The sequence below is a fragment of the Kogia breviceps genome, chromosome 1, assembly GCF_026419965.1.
Source record: "Kogia breviceps isolate mKogBre1 chromosome 1, mKogBre1 haplotype 1, whole genome shotgun sequence".
NCBI lineage: Eukaryota > Metazoa > Chordata > Mammalia > Artiodactyla > Physeteridae > Kogia > Kogia breviceps.
In genome coordinates this window covers 183,798,621-183,823,547 of record NC_081310.1, presented here as the reverse complement: position 1 = coordinate 183,823,547, position 24,927 = coordinate 183,798,621, and the positions used below count along the sequence as shown (strand labels likewise).

Below are 24,927 nucleotides of genomic sequence, written 5' to 3'. Positions count from 1 at the left end.
GCCACCAGGGAAGCCCCCCTCTGCTTCTTGATCCCTTTCCTACCCTACTTTTTCTTGTAAATGCCTGTGTCACCTCCTCCAGGAAGCCTTCCTTTATGCACCCCAGAGTGTGCCACATTATAAGTCATCAATTTCCTGCATGTCTCTATCACAGCAGGAGCTATGCTGTTTTCCCCACGATCTTGCTTTGGACTGTGGGATCTTACAGGCCTAAGGAGTCCACTTCTTCACCCTTGTATGCCCAGTGCTTGCAGAGTGTGTAACACAGAGTAGGTACTTAGGTTTGCTGAATGCATAGGCTTCGGGGAGTGCGCCCTCCCCTCTCCTGCCCTCCTGCAGTTATCTAAAAGGCTGCAGGGTGCTGAGAAAGAACACCCGCTTTGGAGTCAGGCACATCCGGTTAAAACCTGGGCTCTCTAGACTCTGCCTGTTATCATGTAGTCTTGAGCTAGTTCCCCACTTGGTTTTTCATCCTAAAGTGGGGATTGTAACACCTCTCTCACAGATGATTGTGAGGCAGATGAAATAAAATAATGCTGTGAAGTGCTGACAACAGTGTCTGACAGGGCTACTAACAGACACAGGGACTACTGCTCAACATATAGAGCCCTCACTTGCTCCCAGACCCCTGACCCCCAGAACCCCTCCCAGAGCAGCTGGGAGATCTAGCTCAAGGCTGACTCAGCGCACACTAATCCAAATTAACTCTGCTCCCTGGGCTTTTGTTTTCCAGTTAAATGCAAAATCCCTGGGGCTCCTTCCTCTGCTTGGGATCACACCAGCACAGGGTGTGGAGTTGCAGGGAATGGGGCAAAAGACAGCCACGGGGCTTGGGGACAACCACAGGTCTTGCCCCACGGGGCCTGGGGGCAGGGCTGGAGATGGGCGGGGGGGGGCTTTGCCTTGCACGTCAGCAGCACTTGGCAGTCCTCGGTGACCTTCCACTGCAAAGGCTCCTCGAAATACGGACCTATGAGGGCAAAACAGCACGCCCAGCGGTCAGAGCGCCGGGCTCGGCCCGGGCGCCACCTGGTGGCGAGACAGGGGAAGGCAGCTGGGGAGGGGCACCTAATGACTACTGGCCCCTCGAATTCTGGGATTCCGCCCCCACGAGGGAGGGGACTGGGGTGAGGCATCTAGGGTGCAAAGTTTAGGGCGCTCACTCTCGGGGTTGGGCAAGTGCTGTTTCGTTCTGCCACGGGGACAGCACTAGATCAAATGGCAGTGGCCCTCCCTGGCGGGGGGGGGATCCAGCAGGGCGGAGGGATATATTAATCCACTTGCCCAGCAGTTCTGCGGAGCTGCCTGCTGGCCTGCTGGCCTGCTGGCCTGCTGGCCGAGGTGTTTGAACTTCGCCCCAGCAGTTCTTACCCTGCTTTCTCTTCCAGTCTCTTCTCTTAGCATCTGCCTCCCTTAGAAGTTTGTCGAACTCTGTGAACACAGAGGGGGGAACGGGTGTGAACCAGGAGGAGCGCCGGTCCAGAGGAGGGCATCAGGCTGAGGCCGGGTGCATGGGGCAGGGCGGGGGTCAGGGCACAGCTGACCGTCATCCACCAGAACCAGGGTGATCTGATTCTTGGCTTTTCCGTCTTGGAGCTGAGCAGTATACGACCCTTTGTCGTCCTCAGTCAAGTTTTGGATGATAATTTCCACCAGGCCTTTCTCTCGGACAAAATTGATTTTGCGGTTCTGGGGAGAACAAAATCTGAAAATCTTTCTGTCCTTTTCCAATCCCAGGGAATTTGTGCTGTGGGGTGCAAATTGGGGCGTGGTTGGACTTGGGGGTAATATATGCAGAGTTAGAAGCCTTCAGAGACTGGGGAGGGGGCCCTAGGTACCCCTCTCCTGTGTATAGACTGGGCTTTTCCCACACCCGGCCCCTGAGAACACCCTGGGGCCTGGCAGACACTGGAAGGAGTCTTGCGTGCTTGTATCAGTTGCAGTTAATAACAATCCCCAACCTTCTACTGTGCCATGTTTTTTGGTTATTTTCTACTTCTTTTGCAATTTAATATTAAAAAATCCCCCATAAAACTATAAAGGATAATATAAAAAAGCCTGTGTACCTGCTACCCAGAATTAGCACTTATCTACATTTTGTCACATTCTAACAGTTTTAAAACGTTTTATTTTCCACATTTAGGGTGTATGTATGATTTGAGAGAATCGTCTAGTTTGATTTTTCTATAGTGGCACCTGCTAGTATCAGCGCTGTGTACCAAGAGTCCAGACTTTGTTACCCTGCCTCTACCATGAGCCAAGGTCATGCTTAATCTCTATGCAGAACTTTCAGATCTATTTTTTTTTTTTTTCCAATTGCTCCTCCTGATCCTGGGGCAACCAACCCCATTGTACTGATGCAGAAACTGAGGCACAGAGAGGTGAAGAGACCTGCCCAAGGGCACACAACCCACAGGAGATGAATATGAGTCTTCTGACATGTAGCCCTGAGCTCTTTCTCCTCTGTCAGAACCAGCTCCCCTCTTTATAACACATATTTTTTGATGGCCATCTGGAGATGAAATTCACAAATAAGATCTTCTCATGATTGAATCTCTCATGAGAGATTGTACTCATGTACATTCTCATGAGTACAAGAAGAACAGGCAAATGAATGAAAGCATAGGTAATGTGGCTAATAGAATAAAAACTATTCAGTGTATATTAACACTGCAAAAAAATTCTTTGTGTTTATATCTCAGAGTTAGGATCTAGGCTTGGATAATTATAAGCATGAATGTAGGTTTTTCACCTTACAAATGTTTGACAGGACAGTGAAGAATTGTGGGAGGCATGGGAAGTTCTTTGTGGGAGTGTTCCCTTGCGTTGGCAAGTGTCTAGCATCCCTGCCACTCACCCCCCAGGTACTAAAATCCAGGTGTCCTCACCCCGCACCCTGTCACTGTGACAGCCAAAGCTGGTGGCCGTTTCTGAAATGTCTGCTAGGGGAAGGTGCAGCCAGTGGAGACCACTGCCTGTGAGGCCACCTCCTGGGCCAGGAACCTCACTTAGGGATTCTGAGCCCCCAATTACCGGTGAGCTGAAGATTTCCTGCTCGTTGAAGATTAGATGCAGCTCAGCGGCTGGAGACAACTTTTCTACTTCCAGCCAAAGCCGCACCTCTCCTTGCTCGAGGATGTCAATGTTCCAGCCGGAGATCAGCTTGATCACTGGGAGGCAGAGGACAGGAAAGGGTGGGCAGGGAACCCTTCTCCCCTCCCCACTCCCAACAGCCCCACCTTGAGCACACTGTGGGCATTTAATGTGCAAAATGTTTCAGAGTCTGACGCAGACACGACTGGGGTGAGGGGCTGGGGAGGGTTTCCCACATTCAGTCCCCCTAGATTGAATTCATCTCAGGGAATTCATCCTCTTCCCACAGCTTTGAGGTCATGCTTCTCACCCTGGCTGGACCCTGGATCCCCAAGGACTTTCAAAAACACCAGTGTCTGGCTTCAGACCCAGAGGTTCTGATTTGTTTGGGGTGTGGCCTGGGTATTGGGATTTTGAAAAGCTCCGGGGGTGATTCCAATATGCACCCAAATTTGTGACCCCTGCCCCAGGGAGCAAAAGCTACTCCTGGCCAATGGAGGGAAGCAGGGGTTTAGATGATCCACAATCCAAGAAGAAGAAGAAACCAGCCACTCTGCCCTCCCTTGCATCCCATGTGCTCTCTGCTGGCCGCTCTGTTCCCTTCATGGACTGAGGACTCCCTGGGTCTCTGACCTTCCAGCCCCAAGACGTCCCCATCCTTTGCCCACCCCCACCCCCCGCCCGCTAGTTTCTGGCTCTTGGCTGACTCAGCCCTGCTCAGAGCACCCCAGTGGGCCTGGCAAGACTGCCCAAGGCTGGTGGCTTGGACCGCTTACCTGGGTTTCTAATCTCATGGCTCAACTTCTTCAGCTTGTTCAGCTCTGGGACAGGGAGAAGCAAGGAAGAAACCAAAGAGAATGACATACCTGGGCCAGTGGGGTCCGTGGAAGCCGTCCTAGCGTCCACACTGGGTGAAAGTCCCAAGAGACTCAGCTTGGGGTCACTTGGCTACTGAGGGGTTCATGATGACCACTGTAGGCCTTGGCTCTGGGACACTGAGGGGGCTGTGGGGGCTGCTGCAGGCCACCCTGAGGTTGCTTCTTCTCCTGTCCTTCAAGACCTGATCAAGTGCCACCTCCCCAGAGAAGCACCTACTGTGTGCCAGGCTCTGCATGATCTCAGCAGTCCTCACACCATGCTGTGGGGTGAACATTACTGTCTGCCTCCTGAGGCCCCTTGTTAACCCACTGAGCCATACTGTCCTAGTATCTAAGGGTCTGTTCTCCCCACTGAGCCATACTGTCCTAGTATCTAAGGGTCTGCTCTCCCCACTGAGCATTTCAGTCTACATGTGTCTAGGGCAGGTCAGCAGAGTGCTGTCTCACTGCTAACTGCTTCTTTGTGTTAGGCTTGTCTCTTCTGCTAAGCTGAGCTCTGGATCTGCATGGTATCTGGCACACAGCATGTGCTCAATAAATACATGTTGCATGGATGAATTGGCAGGGGCAGGGCTCATATCTCATTTCCTCTTATAAGCTCCAGAGTCCTTAGCATGATGAGTCTGGACACATGGCAAGCATCCAGTCCAAAAACAAAAAGCAAACCCCATTACTTTTGTGGATGGCTTTAGTTTGCATGGAATCATCTAAGTATATCTGCATAACAACATTGTTTCACTTAGGACAGCAGGGATTATAATCCCCCTTTACAGATGAGGAAACTGAGGCCCAGAGAGGTGTCATGACTTATCCAAGGTCAAGCAGCCAGGAAATTGTGGAACTGGAATTGCACTCTGGACCTGCCTGGCTTCTGCTTCTTAAAAAAAATCAAAGGGCCTCCAGCGCAATCATCAGAGAGGACAATGGGCTGTCCCAGTTGCTATGGAGACAGCAGAGGGTGAGTCTCATAGATGACCGCTGAGGCCCGGCATCCCCTCTCTGGTTTACCGCAGTCCCCAGTGCTCCCTTTTGCCATCCTCATTCCTCAGACCGACTGCCATTTGCAGTTTATCATTCTACTTATGCTGTTGTTTTTCTTAGGCTACGGAAGGAAGTGAAATAATTCACTGGTACCTTTGCTTTTTATCAAAAGTAGATAAAGTAAAGAGAGAGACAAGAAGAGCGTGAGCTCCATCAGGAAGGGATTTTTGCCTGTTGAGTTCACTGATGAAATTCAGTGCCTAGGACAGTCTCTGGCATATGGTCGGTGCTCAGCAGATACTTATTAACTGGCTAACTGACTGAATGGGTGGGTGAGGGCCTACTTCCCTGGAAATCTCTGCTTTACTCATTTTTATTGCTTCTTGCTGGCCTCTGGGGTATTTGTGTTTGGGACTCCGTGTCTGGGTCGTCTCTCTGGGGAGGTGGCAGTGGAACAGGGGCATCACCTTCCTCCGTCAGCGTGTGGCTTGCTGAGATTTCTTCATCAGCATCGGTGACCACCACCGAGTAGGTACCCAAATCCTCGAGGCCAGGTTCTTTCAGGATGATCTTGGACCTGCAGAGACAGGAGGGCAGAGGCTCTGAGAGGGGCCATGTGCCCTGGAGGCCTGGGGGCTGGGGAGTCTCGGTCGGCTTTGCAAGCCCTGCACCCCAGCCCAGACCCCAGCCAAGCCAGTAAGCAGGGGTGGCAGCCTCCTTACACCTCTTTGGGGTCCCCTGCCCAGGGCACATCTGGACTGCCACCTTCAATGGTCCTCACTAGCCAGGCTCTCTGGAACAGTCTTCATACTTGCCACATCCCCCAGGCCTGCCTCTCTCCACAGGGCTCAAGTCATCAGCTTTGTCTCCTGCTGGACAGGGCCAAGGCCAGAGCTGCTGGGGGTGGAGGACAGAGACCTGGGGGCACTTGACATCCTAACCCCTCTTTTACTGATGAGGAAGCTGAGTCCAGGGAACTTGCAAGAGCAAGTCACAGGCACTCAGGCTGGTAACCAAGTCCTGAGCGTCTCCTGGAGGCACCCGCATAGAGGCACGCACTTTCCTTACAGAAGAAGGATCTGCAAATGAATGGCACCGGTTCAGCCTCTCCAATGCACTCTCCCTCACTTCTCCCCGAGGTGGCAGTCAGCATCCTCCATGAGAGACCAAGCAGTCCTCTCAAGCTCCTTATCTGGGGGTCCTGCCGGATGGCCTCACCCACGAGCTTCTGCCCACTCATCCGACAACGTCTGGGGCCCGTGGACGGATCGTGCTGCCCCCTCCCCTCACTTACTTGTTAACTTCCTCCTCGACCTTGACCCTCTGTGGGTCTGGCGGGCCCTTGTAGTCCTTGGACCACTGAAACTCTGAGGAGTTGGGGGCCTCGGGGGCTTCGAAAGCCATGTAGATAAAGCCCTCATCATCCACACCGACCTCGATCTCCCGAGCATCTGAGGGCAGGATCCAACAATAAACGGGGTCAGGTCCCTCCCCTGCTTGACCCCACCAGTGGCTGCCCGTTGCTCTTGAATAAAATAATAAACCCCAGACTCCTTGCTGTGGCCTCCAAGGCCTCGTGTGATCCGGCTCCTTCTCAGCTCAAATGTCACCTCCTCAGACAACTGAGGCTAAAGTAAAGCCCACCCCACCCTATCACCCGGTTTCACTTCCTTTATAGCACTTAGCACTGACTTTTTCCTCACTTACTTGTTTACCGTCCCTTCGTCCTGCCCCTCCCCCCACCAGCGCAGGGACCTTGCTTTCTCATCACTGCCATGTCCCTAGTGCAGTGTGGGTGTCACCAAATACTTGCTGAATGGATGAATAATTAAAAGAATGGAAAAAGAACACACTTTATAGTGAGGAGAGCTGAGTGAGTCCATCGTATACTAGCTGCGTGACCTGGTCATTTCACTTCTCTGAGCCACAATAAAATCAGTTCTAAAGTGGGCACAGTGACGGCTCCCTCGGGGGCTTATTGGGAGGGCCAGACAGTGTGAGGAGCCAGCGCAGCATCTGGTGTATGTGGTAGGAGCGGACCTCGGGAGCCATGACTGCAAGGGCAGGCAAAGCCACACGGCATATCTGAAATAAAGTTGGCTATTCTTTTTTTTTTTTTTTTTTGCGGTATGCGGGCCTCTCACTGCTGTGGCCTCCCCCGTTGCGGGGCACAGGCTCCGGACACGCAGGCCCAGCGGCCATGGCTCACGGGCTTAGTTGCTCCGCGGCATGTGGGATCCTCCCGGACCAGGGCACGAACCCGCGTCTCCCGCATCGGCAGGCGGACTCTCAACCGCTGCGCCACCAGGGAAGCCCCTGGCTATTCTTTTAAATAGCCACGAAGAGTGGTATGAGTTTAAGAACGTGGCATATAAAGCATGGAAGACCCATCACATGGAAGGAAACCATATGTTCATGTCTTGGGATCCCACAGAAATAAACGAGAGTGTGGACAGGAGAGAAACAGGCAGGAACGAATGAGGGGCAGGAAGGTGTGGCCGGGTGAGGGCCCAGCAGGTTCTGTCCCCCCGCTGCAGACCAGCGCTCTCCCCCTGCCCCTACCTGGCTTGTCCTCCAGGAGTACGGGGTCGGTGGGCATGGACGGCTGCCCTGGGCCCGCTGAATTCACGGCCTGTACGTGGAATACGTAGGTCTTCCCCGGCTGCAAGTCAGAAACCTGGGGGAAGGGAGGGGGCAAGAGTTAGCACCGAGGATGGCAAAGACCCACCCTTCCCGCAGCCCTGGCCACGGGCTGCAGGGGACCCCCCGGAGGGCCAGGCTGCCCTGGGGGTGGGGGGCAGGCTAGGGGCACATTGCTCTCCTGAGTTCCAGTTTCAGGTGAGCCTCTCCCCTGAGATTACCTCCCACGCTTGTGATGCCTGGAGCTCCGCGGCTCGGAACTTAACTCATCATCAGCCTCTCAACAAGAAAACCCTTTCTCTGCCTGCGCCCCCCTGCCTCTCTTCCATCTGTCACCCTAGAAAGAAGCTTGGTGATCATCGTCTTTGACATCTTTTTCTTGAGCCCTACACATCTAATCGCCCAAGTTCCCATTTGATTTCCCGAACGTTTCTTGAATGTGGCCTGTCTGTGTCCCAGCCACGCCTTTGACTGCAGCTTCATTTCTTCTCTCCTGGGTTAGTCCACCAGTTTCCTAAAAGACACCTCTGCCTCCAGACCCTTCTTCCCGGTCTATCTTGCCCTCTGCCAACGTTTCCAAGATGCCGGTCTGAGTACACTGAACTCTTTCGGTGGCCTTCAGGGTAAAGTTCCGATTTTGAGGCTTGGTACCTAAAGCCTTCCTCATCCTCAGCCTTCTGTCCTCTTCTCTGCGCCCCCTTCACTCCCTGACTCCTCAGGGTCCCCCATGCAGCACGTCGCTTCACGCCTCCCTGCCTTTGCCCTTGCTGAGCCCTCTGCCTGGAACGCCCTCCCCTTCTCTTGGTCTAGCAACAACGGCTCACCCTTGCCCACTCAGCTTGGACAGATGGGACGAGGCCAGGAGAGGTCTCTTACCTTCCTCCTTGGAGCTCCCAGAATCCCTCGGACCCTCCTTGATTGTACGACACGCAGTATTGTAATCGCCTGTTCCCTAAGGACTCTGACTGTGGCTTTTTACATCTACAATCTAGTTCCAGATCTGGCACTAAGTAGGTGTCCAGGAGTGTTGAGTGAATGACTGAGAGTGAACGCCAGCCAACCATCCACATGCAGAAACGGTGCCAAGTCACCGAGGCTCCCCCTCCCTGAGCCAGCCTGCCTGAGGAGCTGACGGACCATCCATCTTGCGTGGCTCTCTCGGGCCAGCTGTCCAGCACTGGCCGACTCTACTGTAGGGAGCCGGGCCCCGTGGGGGCGGAAGCTGCACAATCTCAGAGCAATCCACGGGCTGAGGCTTGCCCTTCTCCATTTGGTCTGAGATAGCCTTAATGTTATTGTTTCAAAAGGAAATATTTTTATTTTTTTCTGATTATGAAAGAAATCCATGTTTGTTGGCGGAAATATTAAAACGATAGAAAAGAATATAAAATGAAGGGGTAAGGCTCTCCTGGCAGCCCCATTCCCAGATTTGACAATTTTGTAAAAATCCATTTAGACTTGCAAATGCACGTAAACCATGCAGAAACGTGACATGTGCCATATTCTGCTTGCTAGTATCTTCTTTCCACATTGTTTTGGGCCTCTCAAGCCTGCTTTCTTTCCTCTTGGTGCTAACAGAGTGCTAACGTGTGGTCTTGAAACCCACACACACCCTCCTCCCGCCTGCTGGTGAAAGATGCCTCAGGAAAATGAGGTGGAGAAAATACTCCCTCTCTCCCTAGAGCTGCAGAAGATAAACTCTAATACACATCACAGAACTTTCCTTAAACAAAGAAGGCCTGTGAGACATGCTGGCTTCAGAGATGGATGCTGTGAAGTCTGTGATCCTGATGGACCGTCTGTTAGTAATTTGTGTCTGCTAAGAATGCTTCAATGGACACCTTTGTTTTCTGACATGACAAATATGTGTGAGTCGTCTTTGCGCTTTCCCTTCTACACGAGTGCAAGTGAAAACAACCACCACAGGCGAATAAAACCAATGATTCTGCTAGATTCCTTATTATCCAAAGCGTTTAGAGTTTGCTTCTCACTTAAATTAAGAAACACATATATGCCTCTATGTTCATTAATATACAATATGATATACATGTTCTAAATGTTATCTAACATATAAATATCCTGCTCTGTATTGTGCTTTTTGTTTTCTTAGCCACATATGGTGGATATGTTTTTATGTCACAACATACATGTAGCTCTACCTCGTTCTTTTTTTAAAAATTTTAAAATTTTTATTTTTCATGTTTTTAGCTCTCCCTCATTCTTTTTTTTTTTTTTTTTTTTGCGGTATGCGGGCCTCTCACTGTTGTGGCCTCTCCCGTTGCGGAGCACAGGCTCCGGACGCGCAGGCTCCGGACGCGCAGGCTCAGCGGCCATGGCTCACGGGCTTAGTTGCTCCGCGGCATGTGGGATCTTCCCAGACCGGGGCACGAACCCGTGTCTCCTGCATCGGCAGGCGGATTCTCAACCGCTGCGCCACCAGGGAAGCCCTCCCTCATTCTTTATATTATTGCCACTTCTTCAGCTACTGTAGCCTTTACACTCACTGACACTGAGTCCACATTAAGGGTACACTATGATTTATTTAAGCAAACCCCCTACTGATGGACATTTAAGTTGTTTCCAAATTTTGCCTTTATAAACAATGCTACAAGGAGCATCACTGTCCTTAGGTCTTTGCACACTTGACTAATTATTTCTCTACAGTTCAATCCTAGAAGCAGAATTCCTAGCTCAAGGGATGTGCATATCCAAATGCTAATATACCTTGCTGATTATAAGTGAGGTTTTAGGGAGGCGTCTGCACAGCATGGAGCAGGTTAAGACCAACCGCGGGCCAGACCTCCTGCTGACTCGCTGCGTGACCCTGGCTAAGCCACTCCCCCTCTCTGGTCCTCTGCTGCCATTAAGTGAGCGCAGTGATCTCTGAGGGTCGTTCCAGCTTTGATGTTCTGTAGTCCTGCCATATCCTGTGGCAGGGAAGGCTTAGGGCGTGTCAGAGGATAAAGGGGCAGGGACTCACCCTCAGGTGGGTGCCAGAGATGGGGTCTGGAGTGACCGGCTTCCATTGCTCAGAGCCTTCCTCCTGGACACTGATGCGGTAGCCTGTGACCGGTCCGGCCCCTTGGTACAGTGGGGGCTCCCACGTCAGCATCAGGGAGGTGGCCCGCACTTCAAAGACCCGCACGCCATACGGGGGTCCTGTGGGAAGACAGGGTAGAGAAGGAGATGGATAGCCCAATGGCCAGCCAGCCAGTCAGGCAGTGGGCGGGTGGCGGGTCAGCGAGCTTGTCAATTTTTCATTCCCCGCCAGGCCTGGAAGTGCCTGCTCTGGACATGGTGGGGACCTGGCCGGCCTTGGCTTCATGGCAAAGCTTGGTCTGTGTCTGAAATCGAGTTAACTCTTCAAAGTGTGCTCAGTATCACTTCCTCTGGGAAACATCCTTGACCCTCCCCATCCCTGTCCCAGACAGCATTAATCTTTCTAATCTCTTTGCCATTTCTGTGTTTAATGTAGAAGCTCAGGGTGTGGACTCCAGAGTCAGATCACTGGGGTTCATGTCCCAGCAAACACCCTTTTTCAGGCTATGGGGACTCTGGGCAAGTTACTTAGCCTCTATGTTCCTGTCTCCTCGTCGGTAAAATGGGAATAATAATAGTTCTTATAAAATGGTGCTGTCGTGAGCATTAATGACATAAGTTATGGAAAGTGTCAATACATAGTAAGTACCCAACAAGTATCAGTTGTTTATAGCTGTCGTGGTCTAAAGCATCACGCATAGTGATTATCTGCCATTCAGGTAAAGGTTTTGTGCAGAAAACAGAACTGAGCTGAACAGAATGATGGAAGCTTGTCACCCTTCCTTCCTAAGGGGGAGATGAAGGGCTAGTTTGTGAGAAGGCTGATGGCGCTGCGGGAGTGGTGCAGAGGGCGGCCAACCTGCCCTGTTTGCCCAGGATTGGGACACAGGACTTGCGGCGGTACTCCTGGGAAAGTCCTGGGCAAACTGGGACGAGTTGCTCACCTAGCAGTGTGCCTTTGGGGTTTGAGATTGGTCTGTGTTGAGAATCGGAGCTCAGGTGGGGTGTTGAGCTAGAGCATAATTTGGATGGGGGTACAGGGCCAGTCAATGGCCAACGTCAGGGGCTCTTGACTTGGCAGAGTTAAGACTGTGTCAGAGGTTACAGGGGGCAGGGGTCTGGGGTTTGGGACCGACAGAGCAAGCCTGAATGCACAGCGAGCCCGGCGGTAGCGGTCATCTTGTTTGTTAGTTTGGGGGAGGGGAGGGGAGGGCAGGTGCTGGGCTTTGGCACCTCCCAGCCTTTCACCTGGCTGAGGCATCGTCCACTCTTTGCACTCGAACAGGTTGCTGGGCGCCGACAGCTCTCCAACACCAGCCCAGTTTACTGCCCGGGCACGGAACTCATAGAAGTGGCCTCTGTGGAGGTCACTGACCTTGAAGAGCAAAAACACAGACCGTGAAGGCTGAGGCTGGGGAGGCAGGGGACGAGGTTCACGGCAGGAGGTCTATAGGAGCTTCACATAAGATTGGTTTGCACTTGACGATCAGCTGGATGATCGAGGCACCAAACCTGAGGCCTCTCTCAGCCTCAGGACCTCCAACCCTGACCCCCGCTCTCCGCCCACACAAATCAGGACCCCAGGCCAGTGGCCGCATCCCAGCCTCACCTTGCACATCTGGGTGGGGATGGGCTGCTGGTTGACCGAGCACCAGTCCAGCTCCTCTGAGTCGTGTTGGTCCAGGAAGTAGCCCAGGATCTTGCCCCCTCCACGCCGCTTAGGGGGTTTCCACCCAATGACCATATCATTTTCCCCACAGTTCAGGAGGGCGAAGTCATATGGAGCAGATGGTGTAGCTACGGGGGGCGGGGGGGGGAAGGGGGTGAGGACCACTGCTCCCGAGGGGCGGCCGGACTGGGCAGTGGGGCCCGAGGCAGGCAGCGAGCCTCCCCCAGTGGGTGCCCACCCCGCTCTGGGACACGGACTTAGCCAGTAGCGTCCACCGGTAATGCTGACTCAGCTGTGTGCAGGGCACCTGGGCCTCCGAGCTGGTCAGACTTCACCCCATGGCCTCAGGCCATTGCTACTTCCTCCCCAGAGGAAGGGGTGGTCAGGGTCAGCACCAGATCCCCTGAGAAGGCTTCTGCCCCATGGCCTCTGGAGTTGGACCCTCCAAGAGGTGGTCGATAAGCCCCCTGCTCTCTGCTCAGCCCAGGTCTGTCCCCAGAGGTGTGCAGGCTGCACCTGCCCCTTGGACTTACCCAGAGCCTGCTTGACCTTGATGGGTTCGGTGGCGGCTGAGCTCTCCCCAACGCCAGCCTCGCTGACTGACCTGATACAAAACTCATACACCTTCCCTGTCCTCAGCCCGGGAACTGTAAATCTGGGAGAGAAATGTACAGCCTTCAGGAAAGGCCAGACCGGCAGCACGGAGACATTCCTGAACTTTCTAGAACAACCTTGTGGGGATAAGTGGCCACCAGCGTGGTAGGATTTGAGGCCTCAGTTCTTGCCTAAAGACCTTGCCCCTGCCCCCAGAGTGATGCCTGCTCCCCTGGAGGATGAGGCCCTTAAGGTTTTAAAGGATGTAGCTGCCAGAGCCCATCATTAAAATGCAAATATGCTGGGGATGGTACCAGTTGAAGGCCCAGGTAGCCAGCCCCTAAACTGAGCAACCTGGTACATCTCTAGGACTTTGGGCCTCGTCCTGGAAACACAGCAAATGGCTCTTCTTATCTGTACGGATGCAGTGACTGAAGCACAGAGTCCTTTTAAAGACCTCTGAATTATCAGCCAGAGACATACAAGGACACTCTGGCTTAGAGAAAAATGTCCTCCCATCTTGTCTCTTCTTGATAAGACCCAAATTGTGAACCTCTTTTTTCCCTTTTCACTTATCAACATTTTCCTGTAGCAAATCTTGTTCTACAGGGAGCTTCCCTTGGCCAGTTGACCCTGAGGAGTTGAATGTTGGAATGTCAGAGGGGCCTTTATGGATCACACCATCCAGTTTCTTCATTTTACAGGTAGGGAAGGGCTCCCCCAGAAGGTGTGGGGTGAGCCAAGAGCACACAGCCAGTTAGGAACACAACCTGGACTGAGCCTGGGTCTCCTGAATCCCAGCGCAGCACCTGCCCTTTCAGTATTCATTCATTCAGGTCCTTTTTGAGCATCTCCTGTGAGTCAGGTTCTAAGGAGCTCGTGGGACGGTGGTGGACCAGACCCTACCTCCCAGCTGAGCTCCCTTCACACCATCACCCCAGGCAGCACTCCTGGGCAGCAGTGTTTAGCCTCTTTCCAGCGCTGACACATGTAACTGAGGACATGCACGCATGTGACGAGGTCTCTGGATGTACCAGAGGACCACGCCCCGCCCCACGTGTGACACGTTCTTCCGACATGCCACTTTCATCACATGACTCTCCCTCAGCCCCTGTCCTCCCCTTCAGGGACGCACCTCTGAATGCAGGTCAGGGGAGAGATGTCAGCCTAGGGATAACCTGGACGCCGGGCTCATTTGTCCGAAACCTGATGATTCTCCAACTGGAGAACTTGAGCAGTGACAAAGCATGAGTGTCCGTGAGGCACTGTGTGCCAGAGGGGCACCAGGTCCTGCCCCCTTTTCTGGGTGAGATAATCTCGGGGCTCGCAGCCCAGGGTGAGGGGAGCCCACAGGGGTGCTCAGGGCCCAGCCGGTCGTCTGATGGAAAGGGAAGGGGGGTGGGTGTCACCACATGAGCCCCTGCCCCCACAGAGCCTCAAAACGGAGAGAAGTCATGAGTCCAGAAGCCTCGAGGCTTCTGCCTGCAAGGACCAGGGCCGCCGAGTGAGGAGGGAGACTCAGAGGGGAATGGGAGCGGGATAGGCAAGGCACAGGAGTCTGAGGTTCAGAGAGGGGGGGTCTCTGTGCAGGGGTGCCCGGCGAGTGAGGGGCGGGTGTGGAGCCTGAACCCCAGCTGCCCTGGCTGCACGCGCTGCCTCTCTGTCTCTAAGCTCCCGGAAGGACAAGACCTAGCCAGTCACCACTACCTGCAAACAGCACGCTCCTAGTGAGTGCTTGCCGAAAAAGAGGCTGTCTGGGTCAAGTCCACTTACTAGCTGAGGGAGCTTTGGCAAACTCCTTAACTGCTCTGTGCCTCGGTGTCTTCATTAGTACAATGATAATAGAAATAATAGTCCTACGTTCATGGGATTGCAGCCAGAACGAAATGACCTAATATATGAAAAGAACTTCGTGCCCAACGCCCAACCGTACCGCGAATGGCACGCTTCATTATTATTACGGCCCCGCCCTAGTGCAGGAAGCGGGTGCGGGCAAACTCACCTGTTGCCCTGGATGGGTTTGTTGTTAACTGTTTTCCACTCGGATGAGCCTGCCTCCCGGGAGTAGATGTAATAACCCAGGAGCTCTGGGCTGTCTTTCACAGGATCCCAGGTCAGGGAGACAGAGGTCTGTGTGTCTCGGAAAGCTTGAACTTGAGTTGGAGGAGGGAGAGTGGCTAAAAATCAGAAGTGTGGACTGAGTGAAGATGCTGGCTTACACGGCTGGGGAGGGGGAGGCGTGTGGGAGAGGTGGGGAGGTGCGTACGTAGCAATCTAGGGGGGCACGTGCGTTGCACACATGCCCGGGGGCTTTGGGCAGCTCTTTCCCAGTCCCAGAGGTGTCCTCCAGACTCTTGTATTCTGAAAGTCTTCTCTCATCTCACCTCCAAACATCTCCGCTTCCTCACTAAAATCCCCGTTCATTAATCCTTCCTATCGCTCTCTCTGTCTCTTAGAAGTCACCAGATCTGACAATTTTCCTCAGCCTTAGCTTTGAACTCTGGGAAACTTCATTTTATTTCCCTTGAAACTTTAACTTTCATGGCTCCCTGAGACTTATACTCCTTGAGGTAGGGTTTGCCATGATGTGTTAAATGGACAGATCTGGATGGATGGATGAAAGGATGGATGGATGGATGTCAGATACAGGACCTCCCTAGTTCTCTTTTTACTCTCAAACTCCTTACACATCCTATTGTGGCTCCCCCTCTCTTTTGTCCCCAAATGTGGGACTCCTCCAAGTGTCTGTTCCTTGACTTGCTCCATTTTTCTCCTCTTTTCTCGTCTCAAGTGTCCACCTATTCCCATGTCTTCAACCCTCACCTCTCTGCAGGAGACTCCCCAGCCTTTACCTCCAGGCCTGCTCTCTCTCCTGAATTCTAGAGCCTCATCTTGCATTTTCCCCTGGACACCTCTCCTTGTGTTCTGGTGGTGCCTCAAAGTCAACAGGCAAAGGCTGAACTCAGCATCCATCCAACATAAATCCAGTAACGACTGAGTACCTACTCTGAGCCAGGCTCTGCATTTGGCCCAGGGGAAGTACTGAGAAACAGACTTGGGGTCCTGGGCTCAGGAAGGTCCTGTCAGCACCTTCACCCTCTCAGGTTGAAGACAGTGTGACAGTGGATGAAGCCTGGGTGGCGGGAGAGGGCAGAAGGAGGGCACTCAGGGGCCCCATGTGTCCAGGAGACCTGATTCTACCCCTAGGCAAGAACTTGAGCTGAGGGCATCCATGTATGGAGTAGTACTCACACACTAAAATCATGATTTCAAGACCTGAGGATACGTTTGTGGTATAATGTTAATTTTAAAAGGTAGAATGCAAAGCTCTACATGTGGTTTGATTGGACTTTCAGAAAGATGCATTAGCATGCATGTGTCAAAGGCCAGAGGCCAAGCACCTAGATGCTCACAGTGGTTACCCTTGGTCAGCGGAATCCTGGGGTGCAGGGAATTCTCTTCCCTCCTCCCTCCCAACCTTCCTCTTTCTCTCTCTCTCTCCCTCTCTCTCTCTCTCTCTCTCTCTCTCTCGCTTCTTTTGTATTTTCCCATTTTTGTACAATAACTTCACTTTCATAATACAAGTAAATGCCTTTTCTTTTTTCCTTTCCTCCCCTCCTCTCTCTTCTTTTCCTCTCCTCTCCTTCTCCGAACTGTACCAGAACTTTGCCCTAAGGCTGCCTTGTGGTCCAGAGACTGCCCACATCCAATCACAAACTCACCGGCCAGGCCCCTGAGTCAAGACTAAATGTGAACCAGACCAGAATTAAAGAAAAACTCCATTTGCCCACCAACCTATTTATACTTACTATGAAAAAAAATAAAATATATATATATTTCTTTTTTCTACATTATTGAAACAGTACAAATCTAGGACTTTGAAATCTTCCCCAAACAGGCCTTGCAGCATATCAGGCTCTTCTCAGACGGGCAGTGCTGCAGCTGGGTTCCTTAAAGGACTAGTTGGTGATGGCAGCTGCAGGGAACCTTCTGATCTTATCAGAATCCGGAGGCCTGAGCGAGAGAGGGAACCCCTGGAAGTCAGGACCAGGATGGAGCTGCCGCTGGGAGACTCAGGAAGGAGCCACAGGTGGGGACGATAACCAGGCCTTCAGAACAATGGGTTTGGCAGGTGAGAACACCAAGGTTCGCAGCTCAGAAATGACCTGCCCAGGCCCACGCTGTGCTGCAGATGAGAGGGGTCCCACCTGGTGAGGCGGAGCTTGGGGTGGGACCAGGGAGAGGGCCGGAGGCCTGCCCAGGGGCTCACTTCTGGCTGCACAGGGCGGAATCAGGCCCTGGTTGGAGACGTTTGGAGCTGAGGGACCACTTGGTCACACTCAGATCCTGTGCGGGACCTGGCTGGATTCTGCAACCTGTGAATTGCTGATCTAGAAAAAATGTCTATACTTTCAAGAGCCTCCTGCCCAGAGAGATGTATCAATAATTCCTGATGGTCTAAAACTTTACAGGCCTGTGATCATGTTGCTTTTCAGCTTCGTGATAGGTAGAGGTGGTCAAGGACAGAGAAATGGGCACGGCTCTGTCCCTGCAGCCATGGGGTCCCGAGCCCTGGATGCTGACAGCCTGGCCTGACCTGGCCTGGCCCCATCTGCTGCATCACACAGGTACCTGGCTTCCCCCTCAAGGCGATGGGCTCGCTGGGCTCCGAGGGATCGCTCATGCCGTACTGGTTTATCGCTCGCACTCTGAAGACATACGACTTCCCTTTCTCCAGATCCAAAAGGGCGAATCTCGGGGATTTCACAGGCGTTTCTGAGTTGATGGCCTCCCAGGTGCCACTACCTATGACCGACTGTGACAAGGGAGAGAAACTTGCCTTTGGTTAAGTGGTTGCCTTCCCACGTGTGCTCTCACTCACTTCTATCCTTGGCCCAGGCTGAACTCTGGATCCACCTGCCTCCGTGACGGCTCTACCTGGATGCCCATCGAGCATCTCACATTCAACAGAACTGACCCTGGAACTTGGCCCCATGCCAATGCAGCCCACGTCGAGTTAGTGGCACCCGTCCTTTCAGCTGCTCAGGCCAGAACCCGGGGAGCCGTCCCGGACTCCTTCTCTCATTTCTCATCCCCCGAAGATGCTCTGTCAACAAACCCAGTTGGCTCTACCTTCAAAATTTATCCAGAGTCCAACCATGGCTTATCACCCTCATACTCCCCTCCACAGCCTTTATCCAAGCCACCATCGTCTCTCACCTGAGTTATCTCAATAGCCTCATAACTGCTCTGCCTGTTTCTACCTTTAACTCCCTTCAGTCTTTTCTCCAAATGACAGGCAGAGGCATCCTTTTACAACACAAGTCAGATCACATCCGTGTCTGCCCAGAACCTTCCCAAGCCCCGCATCTCCCTCAGAGCGAAATTCTCCATGGCTTGACTCCTGCCACCTGTCTGGCCACATTCCATGCCTCTCTTTGCCCACTCACCAGGCTCTGTGTTCCCCTGCTGTTCCTTGATGGTGCCAGGCCCAATCGCTGCCTCTGGGCCTTTGCACTTGCTGGTCCCTTTTCTTGGAATGTTCTTCCCCCAGAAATCTCTGGTTTGCCCCTCGTTTCCTTTGGGTCTTTACTCAAAACTCACCTGCTCAGGGTGGCCTCCCCAGCACCGCCCCCCATATGAAAGGTCAGCAGCCCCTCCCTCAACATTTCAAACCCCCTCCGTGCTTTCTGTCTTTCTCCTAAGCTCCTACCATTAGCAAATGTGCCAAATACTTTTCGGATTCATCTTCTTTGTCATCCATCCCCCACCCCCTACTCCAATCTCAGCTCTGGAGGCAGGAGTTTGTCTGTTTTATCCACCACTGAGAACAGTACTGACGCATGAGAGGTGCTCAGTCTATGTTTGTGGGACGAATACATATGAGTAAATGGATGAATTCTCACAATAACTCTGCAAAGTAAGGGTTAATTTCTCCACCAATGAGGAAATTCAGGCTCAGGAAGTTTTGGTAACTTGGCCAAAAGTCACGCATCTAATAGCTGGCATATCTGGTATTTAAGCTCGGGTGTGGGTACCCCCAAACCGGCTCACTCTACACAGCATCAGGGGCCCCAAAGGCAGCCATAAATCCTGTGTCTCTGGGTAGATAGAGGGTGAAGAGCCGAGGGTGATGCAGGTTAATAAGGCAACCAGAGGCCACTTCTGCTGAGTCTGGGTGTGAGAGTTAAAACCTAGAAGCCCTGGGGGGACCCACTGACCCTGCCCTCTCTGTGCTTTTCCCTCCCAAGGCCCACCTGGCTGTCAGTAGCCTAGAACCCAGGTCGGCTAAGAAATCGCTACTAAAAACCAAGGAACATGGCTGAGCACCCACTGTGTGCCAAGTTCTGTTCTAAGTCTTGACGTGCTTTAGTTAATTTGATTCTCACATCAACCCTATAAGATGTGCAATTATTATGTCTATTTTATGGAAGAAGAAACTGAGGCACAGAGAGGTTAAATTTCTTGCCCAAGGTCACACAGCTAGTAAGTAGCAGAGACAAGATTAGAATCCAGGCAGTTTGACTCCAAGGTCTTACTCATTATACTTTATCGCCTCACAAAACAAATCCTCCATTATCCATAGCTTTCCCATATCAGAGAAATAGGATCACCTGTGAATGTGCAGAGAGGCCCATCTGGACAATGAGAGCCAGAGACTCTTCCCTGGAACGTTTTTATTCCTTGATTCACTAAACCTGTACTGTCCACCTGCCTTGTGCCAGGCACCGTGCTGGACCCAGCGAGTAATGAGAAGGTAAACCTGGTGTCTCCCTTTAGGGGGATCAGAGGCAAGAGCATCTCCTTGGGAAGGGTTTACAGTCCCAGGGCTGCGGACCCTGACTATGTGCTTTTATTTCGTCCTCACAGGGTAGAGTCTCCATTCTATGCTGGAGGAAACTGAGGCTCAGAGAACTTAGCAAAGTAGCTCACACAGCAGAAGCCAGGATTGGAATGGATCTTAACACCATGCTGTTTTTTACTCTGCCACGATGCCTCCGCTCCACTGTGAAATCCATTTCACATGAGCTGCCCCCCTCCCCAGTCTCCTGCCCCTACTCTGCCCCCAGGGAGAACCGCTTCCTGGTGTTACCCACCTCCACCCCCCATGCCCTGTATGTGCTGTCCGTCAGTGACCCTGGCAGGTGGGCACCATCCTGGCTTCCCTCCCACCCTGGCCCTGGCCAAGGTTAGGTGTTCGACCCAATGTGTGACCAGATGCCAGACAGACTTGGGGTGTGGGTGTACGCAGGACATGGTGGATCTACTGTTGTTATTGTCTGTGTCTCTTAATTTTGTGTATTTCCGTGAACAGCTTCCGGAACTGCCATCAGTAACTGGCCTCTCGGGGCTGGAGGTAACCTCGAAAGGTCATTTAATCCACCCCTCTGCCTCTGTGCAGGGCTATGCTCAAGCCTTCCAGGCAGGAAATTCTCTTCTCTTCAGGCCTCCCCAGGGGACACTGCCAGGGTCTCCCAGCGCCTCCCTGAACACCCTCCTACGTCCTGGTAACACAGTGCATCTGTTTCTCAGGCCGGCCTGGGGCTGGGGCCCTTGGGGTCTCCGTACCTTCTCCAGGAGGTATGTCAGCGGGGCTTTGCCCTGGGGTCTTGGCTTCTCCCAGCCCAGAACCACATAGGCCTCGCGGATCTCGCTGGCGTGGACATTGGTCGGGGGAGAGGGGATGGTCACGAAGTCTGGAATCAGAGCCATCCGGAGGGGAGATGTGTGGGCCGTCGGAGACCCCAGATCTCAGCCCCTCACTTCATTGAGGAGGGAACTGGGGCCCAGAGAGGGGCAGGAACTTGCTCCAGTCACCCAGCAAGGCCGGGCGGAGCCAGGGCCAGAACCCATGTCTCCCCGCGTCCCGCCGGGACTTTCCCCGACGTCTACTTCCTCCGCGAGGGGCGCAGTCGCCCACCAGAGAGCCTGGCCCCTCGGCCTGGATCCTACCCGTGCTCGCCTCCCCACAACCTGCACATGACAGTTTCTGCCTCTGGGTTCAGTTTGTGGCCCAGAGTTTCCAGAACCGCAAAGGGGGCTGGAGTCTTGAGGCAAAGTGTCAGGAGGTTCACACGTACCTTCAGAATCATCTGTGCTGACCGTGATCGTTTTTCCCGTATCAAAGGGGATCTCTAGTGGGGGGAAGGGAACATGTTAGGGGAGAACTAAGGGGTGCAGGGTGTGTGTGGTGGGCGGGCTCAGCAGGCGACAGGGAAGGACCTGCCCCACGCTGGGTGCTGATTCCTCCCCCGCTCCTGGTCCTGGCCTTCCGGCCCCTCACTGTGTGTACTCAAGCAGGTCCATCCGGGCCCCCAGCGATCTCAGGGGTCCAAAGTGCAGCACTGCTGCTCTTGGACCCCAAAGATGCTCTGTCCTCTCGGGACAAAGAGGGACAGAGAGCAGCGATGGGGTCAGATCCCTAGGGCACAGCAAACCCAAATCAGGCTGACTCCTCAGAGCTGAGAGGGCTGCGTTTCCCCCGCCGTCCAGGCTGGGGGCTTCTGAGGCAGGACGGTTTTCCTCCGTCAGATTAAGGGCATCTGAAGAGGGTGCTGTGGTTTTACCCCAGATTAGCATCTTGTGTGGACAGGTTTGTGTTTCTTCCATCAGACGAGCTGTACCTTCCCCCTCCAGCTAGGGGTTGCTAAGGACAGCACTGTGTCTCCTCCATCAGATTAGGGGTTCCTGAGGCCTGGGCTGTGTCTCCCCCCCCCGGGATCAGGGCTTGGCATGGGGGCTGTGCGCCTGTCTCCTGCGTGAGGCAGTCCCGAGTATGCCCTGACTGATGCTCTGGGATGTCCCTGCAGGGCCTCTGTGCCCACCTGTCTTCTTCCGGGCTTCTTCAGGGTCGCCCATGGCAACCGGTTCTGAAGCCTTGGAGGGGATACTGCTGCCCGCTCTGCTGATGGCTCTCACCCGGAACCGATAGCTCTGGCCTTCGACGAGGCCTTGGATTGGGCACCGACAGGTCCCGCCGGGGGCCCGGTGGCAGGGCACCCATTCTTCACACTCGCCCTGGCACCTGTGGGAGAGAGGCCCCGGCTGCAGCCCCTGCCCATGACTCACATCTTCCCAGTGTGAGCCTCTTCCAGGGACCCCCCCCCCCCCCCACCGCCCCGGGCTGCCGGCCCAGCTCATCCCTCTCCATTTAAAAGCCCGGCTCCAACCCCGGGCCCCAGGAGGCCTTCTCACCATCCTCCACCAACCACGATGCTAATCAAAATAGCTAGTGCCTTTCATGGAGCTTTCCTGCGTGCCTGGAGCTGTGCTGTGTCCCTCCATACCTGTTATCTCGTTTAATCCTGGCGGTCCTCACGGTTCGGTGTGATTACCTTCATTCTACCAACGGGATCCGTGTTTAGAGAGTGAGATGACTTGCCCAAGGTCACGTGGCTTGTGAGTGGGCAAGTTAGCCTTTCCCCAGAGGGCTGTCCACTCCCTGTCGGAGTGGCTTCCAGAGTGACCCTCGGAGTCTGGGATCTCTGTGCCCCCCTGGGTGCCACCGTCCTCAGTACTGGCTGGATGGGGTTGTGTGCCTCAGTTTCCTCATCTGTAGAATGGGGCACTAGAGAGTCCCTCTCCCCCTTAGATAGGGATTGCTGTAAGGATTCGAGTGGCTGGATTAGGTTACCTCCAGCTAGGGCCTCGGAGCCTACGGCAGGTGAAGGAGGTAGATGTTCTAGGCCTTCCCTTTCCTGGTGTGCCCCCTCCCTCCCGCGTCAGTGCTACTCCAGCTCTGTCACTCAGAGAGGACAGCATCCACATGTGCTCAGGTTTCAAGCACTGATGTCTGCCCCTCCCCTTGGCAGCTCCTGCTGTAAAGGGTCTAGAGGGCAGCGGCTGACTCCAGGGGCGGACACCCTTTTATTACCCTTAAATAACGCATCTACCTCCTGCCCTATTCCAAGGACAGGCATGGGGGTCCCTCTTTCCTGTGGCCCCCGCTCTTATCCTCACAGAGCCATCTACCCCCATGGGCTCTGCCACTGAAGAGACCGACTCACAGCTCAATGGAGTAGCTGGTAATGGGGTTGCCACGGGTGTCGCTGGGCGGGGTCCACGTCAGGATGAGGCAATCTCTGTTCACATTCAGGCATCGAACATTCAGGGGGGATCCTGGAGCCCCAGGCTTCTTGGCTGCAGCATCTGAAGCCCGGGGTGGGTGGGGGTGGGAAGAGAGTCGGGGGGGGAGGCTCTTGCAGTCAATGTCCACTTGGCGACAGACCCCCTCCCATTCTCACCCCTCATCCTCTTCTCATTCGCCACCCCCCAGGGGCTCAGTTTGATCTCGAGGAACAGGACCTGAATAACAGCCTCTTCCTTTCAAACAACAACATCTGGGGGTAGGGGGTAAGAGTACCGTTTATTAGGGGCCCATTCTACACCACACACCTGAACAATTGGCATAACTAATCTCTGAGTCCCGGTGCAACCCCCCCATTTTGCAGGTGGGAAAACTGAGTCTCATAGAGGAGAATTGAATTACCCCAAATGACCCAGCTAGTGAAGTGGCAAAGCCAGGAGACAGAAATCAAGCAGGACTAGAATGATCCCAGCCCACGATCAGCCCTCCCTCTCCAGGTGTCTCCGCATCTGAGACTCTCAGGCTGTGTCCCTTTGGAGGGTCATAGGATGCACAGGGATTCTTAGAGAGACTCTACCCCAGCAACCCCAATATATAGCATGGAAACTGAGGCCTCAAGGAGCAGGGACTCGCCCAAATGTCCCACAGCACATCAGTCAAGGCAGAGCCCCGGTCCCTCACCGCCCCCTCACCTCGCACAAACACATAGGCGCTCTGCTCCCGGAGCCCAGAGGGCGAGGGCACCTGGACCGTGTAGAGACCCTCGTCCTCCTTGTAGGCGCAGGACACCTTCAGGGACGCCTGGCGGTCTGCGTAGAGGATCTGCCGGCGGCTGGAGGACTTCAGCAGCCTCCCTGTGAGGGAGGGGTCCAGGGTGAGCTCGTGGGGGATCTGGGCCTCACCTGGGAACCCACAGATGCTCTGGGGGTCTAGGCAGAGGTGAGCTTGGCCTGGCTAGAGCCTGAGGCTCTGCTGGGCAGTTGGGGAGGGGGTGGTGACCTCCAGGACTCTGCCAAGGTGGCCTCTGAACTCTCCTCTGCAGAAGGCTTGAGGAGGGCAGGGGGTGGCAGGGCCGGGCCCAGGGAAGGGGCTGGGGCTTCAGGGAGGTAATGAGGGTTCAGGGAAGTGGTCAGCGGCTCGGTGAGCGGCTCGGTAAGGAGTCGGAGGTCCTGTGAAGAAGTGGGAACAAGAGAGATGGGGCCCTGTGTGAGGGTCAGGGGCTCTTTGGGATGCTGGGGGCTTGAGAAAGGAGGTGGGGCTCGGTGGGGAGGGGTTGTGAGCTTAATGGAGGGAGGGGGGCCTGTTGAGGGGGGTGGGGACTCAGGAAAGAGTTGGGGTGTCAGTGAGGCAGTTGGGGACCGGGCAGGTGGGAACTTAGTGAGGGGAAGGGGCAGGGGCTCTGGGGCTCTAGGCCTCGTCCTACGGTTCTGCTGTTGGACCATATCCTGTTCCTGTGCCACGCGAAGGCCCCTGCCTCCTGTCAGCACCTCTGTTCCGGAAGACCTGCAGGTTTGGCAAACCTCTTGGCCTGTTATCGCAGCTGTTTCTCAGGGCTCGTGGCTTTCCCACTCCTCCACTCCAGCCCCCAGCAGGGGCAGTTTCCCTAGGCTCAAGCTCTGGGGTGTCAGGGGGCTGTGCTCCCGGCCCTTTGGCTGCAGGCCTGGTCACGAACGGGGCAGGAGGTCCAGCTGTTCCTGTCCTCCCTGGCTGACCGGCCTTCCCCAGCCCTGGCCCGTGACCCCTGCCGCTGCATCTTCCAGCTCATGAGTAGCAGTTATGTACCTGCACCTACAACCCTGACTCTGAAAAGCCCGAGGCAATTGTCACAACCTGCCCTGACCCTCCTCAGGCTGACCTGCTCCTGGCCTTGGCCTCTGTTCTTGTTGCTTCAAATGTCATCACCTACCCCCTAGGGTGCTAATGTCAAGCCCATAGATGTAAAGGGC

The 24,927-nt window shown here is 54.1% G+C and overlaps 1 protein-coding gene across 3 annotated transcripts in view; it reads right to left on the bottom strand.

Annotated features, from left to right (window-relative positions):
- MYOM3 (myomesin 3) overlaps nt 1–24,927 on the bottom strand; it is a 47,140-nt gene that overhangs the window by 9,117 nt on the left and 13,096 nt on the right. For all 3 annotated transcript variants that reach the window (XR_010836786.1, XM_059061993.2, XM_067014819.1), the window contains exons 10-28: nt 23,674–23,835; nt 22,902–23,043; nt 21,720–21,919; nt 20,976–21,029; nt 20,464–20,591; nt 17,527–17,710; nt 14,897–15,071; nt 12,834–12,955; nt 12,241–12,428; nt 11,880–12,006; nt 10,573–10,751; nt 7,515–7,629; nt 6,247–6,403; nt 5,420–5,529; nt 3,870–3,914; nt 3,034–3,170; nt 1,545–1,689; nt 1,372–1,431; nt 903–970 (exon numbers count right to left, since the gene is read on the bottom strand). Coding sequence is in view for 2 of the 3 variants with exons in the window: in XM_059061993.2 (XP_058917976.1) it covers nt 903–970; nt 1,372–1,431; nt 1,545–1,689; nt 3,034–3,170; nt 3,870–3,914; nt 5,420–5,529; nt 6,247–6,403; nt 7,515–7,629; nt 10,573–10,751; nt 11,880–12,006; nt 12,241–12,428; nt 12,834–12,955; nt 14,897–15,071; nt 17,527–17,710; nt 20,464–20,591; nt 20,976–21,029; nt 21,720–21,919; nt 22,902–23,043; nt 23,674–23,835 (2,498 nt within the window). In the remaining variant the exon portion in view is untranslated. The remainder of the gene's footprint in view (nt 1–902; nt 971–1,371; nt 1,432–1,544; nt 1,690–3,033; nt 3,171–3,869; nt 3,915–5,419; nt 5,530–6,246; nt 6,404–7,514; nt 7,630–10,572; nt 10,752–11,879; nt 12,007–12,240; nt 12,429–12,833; nt 12,956–14,896; nt 15,072–17,526; nt 17,711–20,463; nt 20,592–20,975; nt 21,030–21,719; nt 21,920–22,901; nt 23,044–23,673; nt 23,836–24,927) is intronic.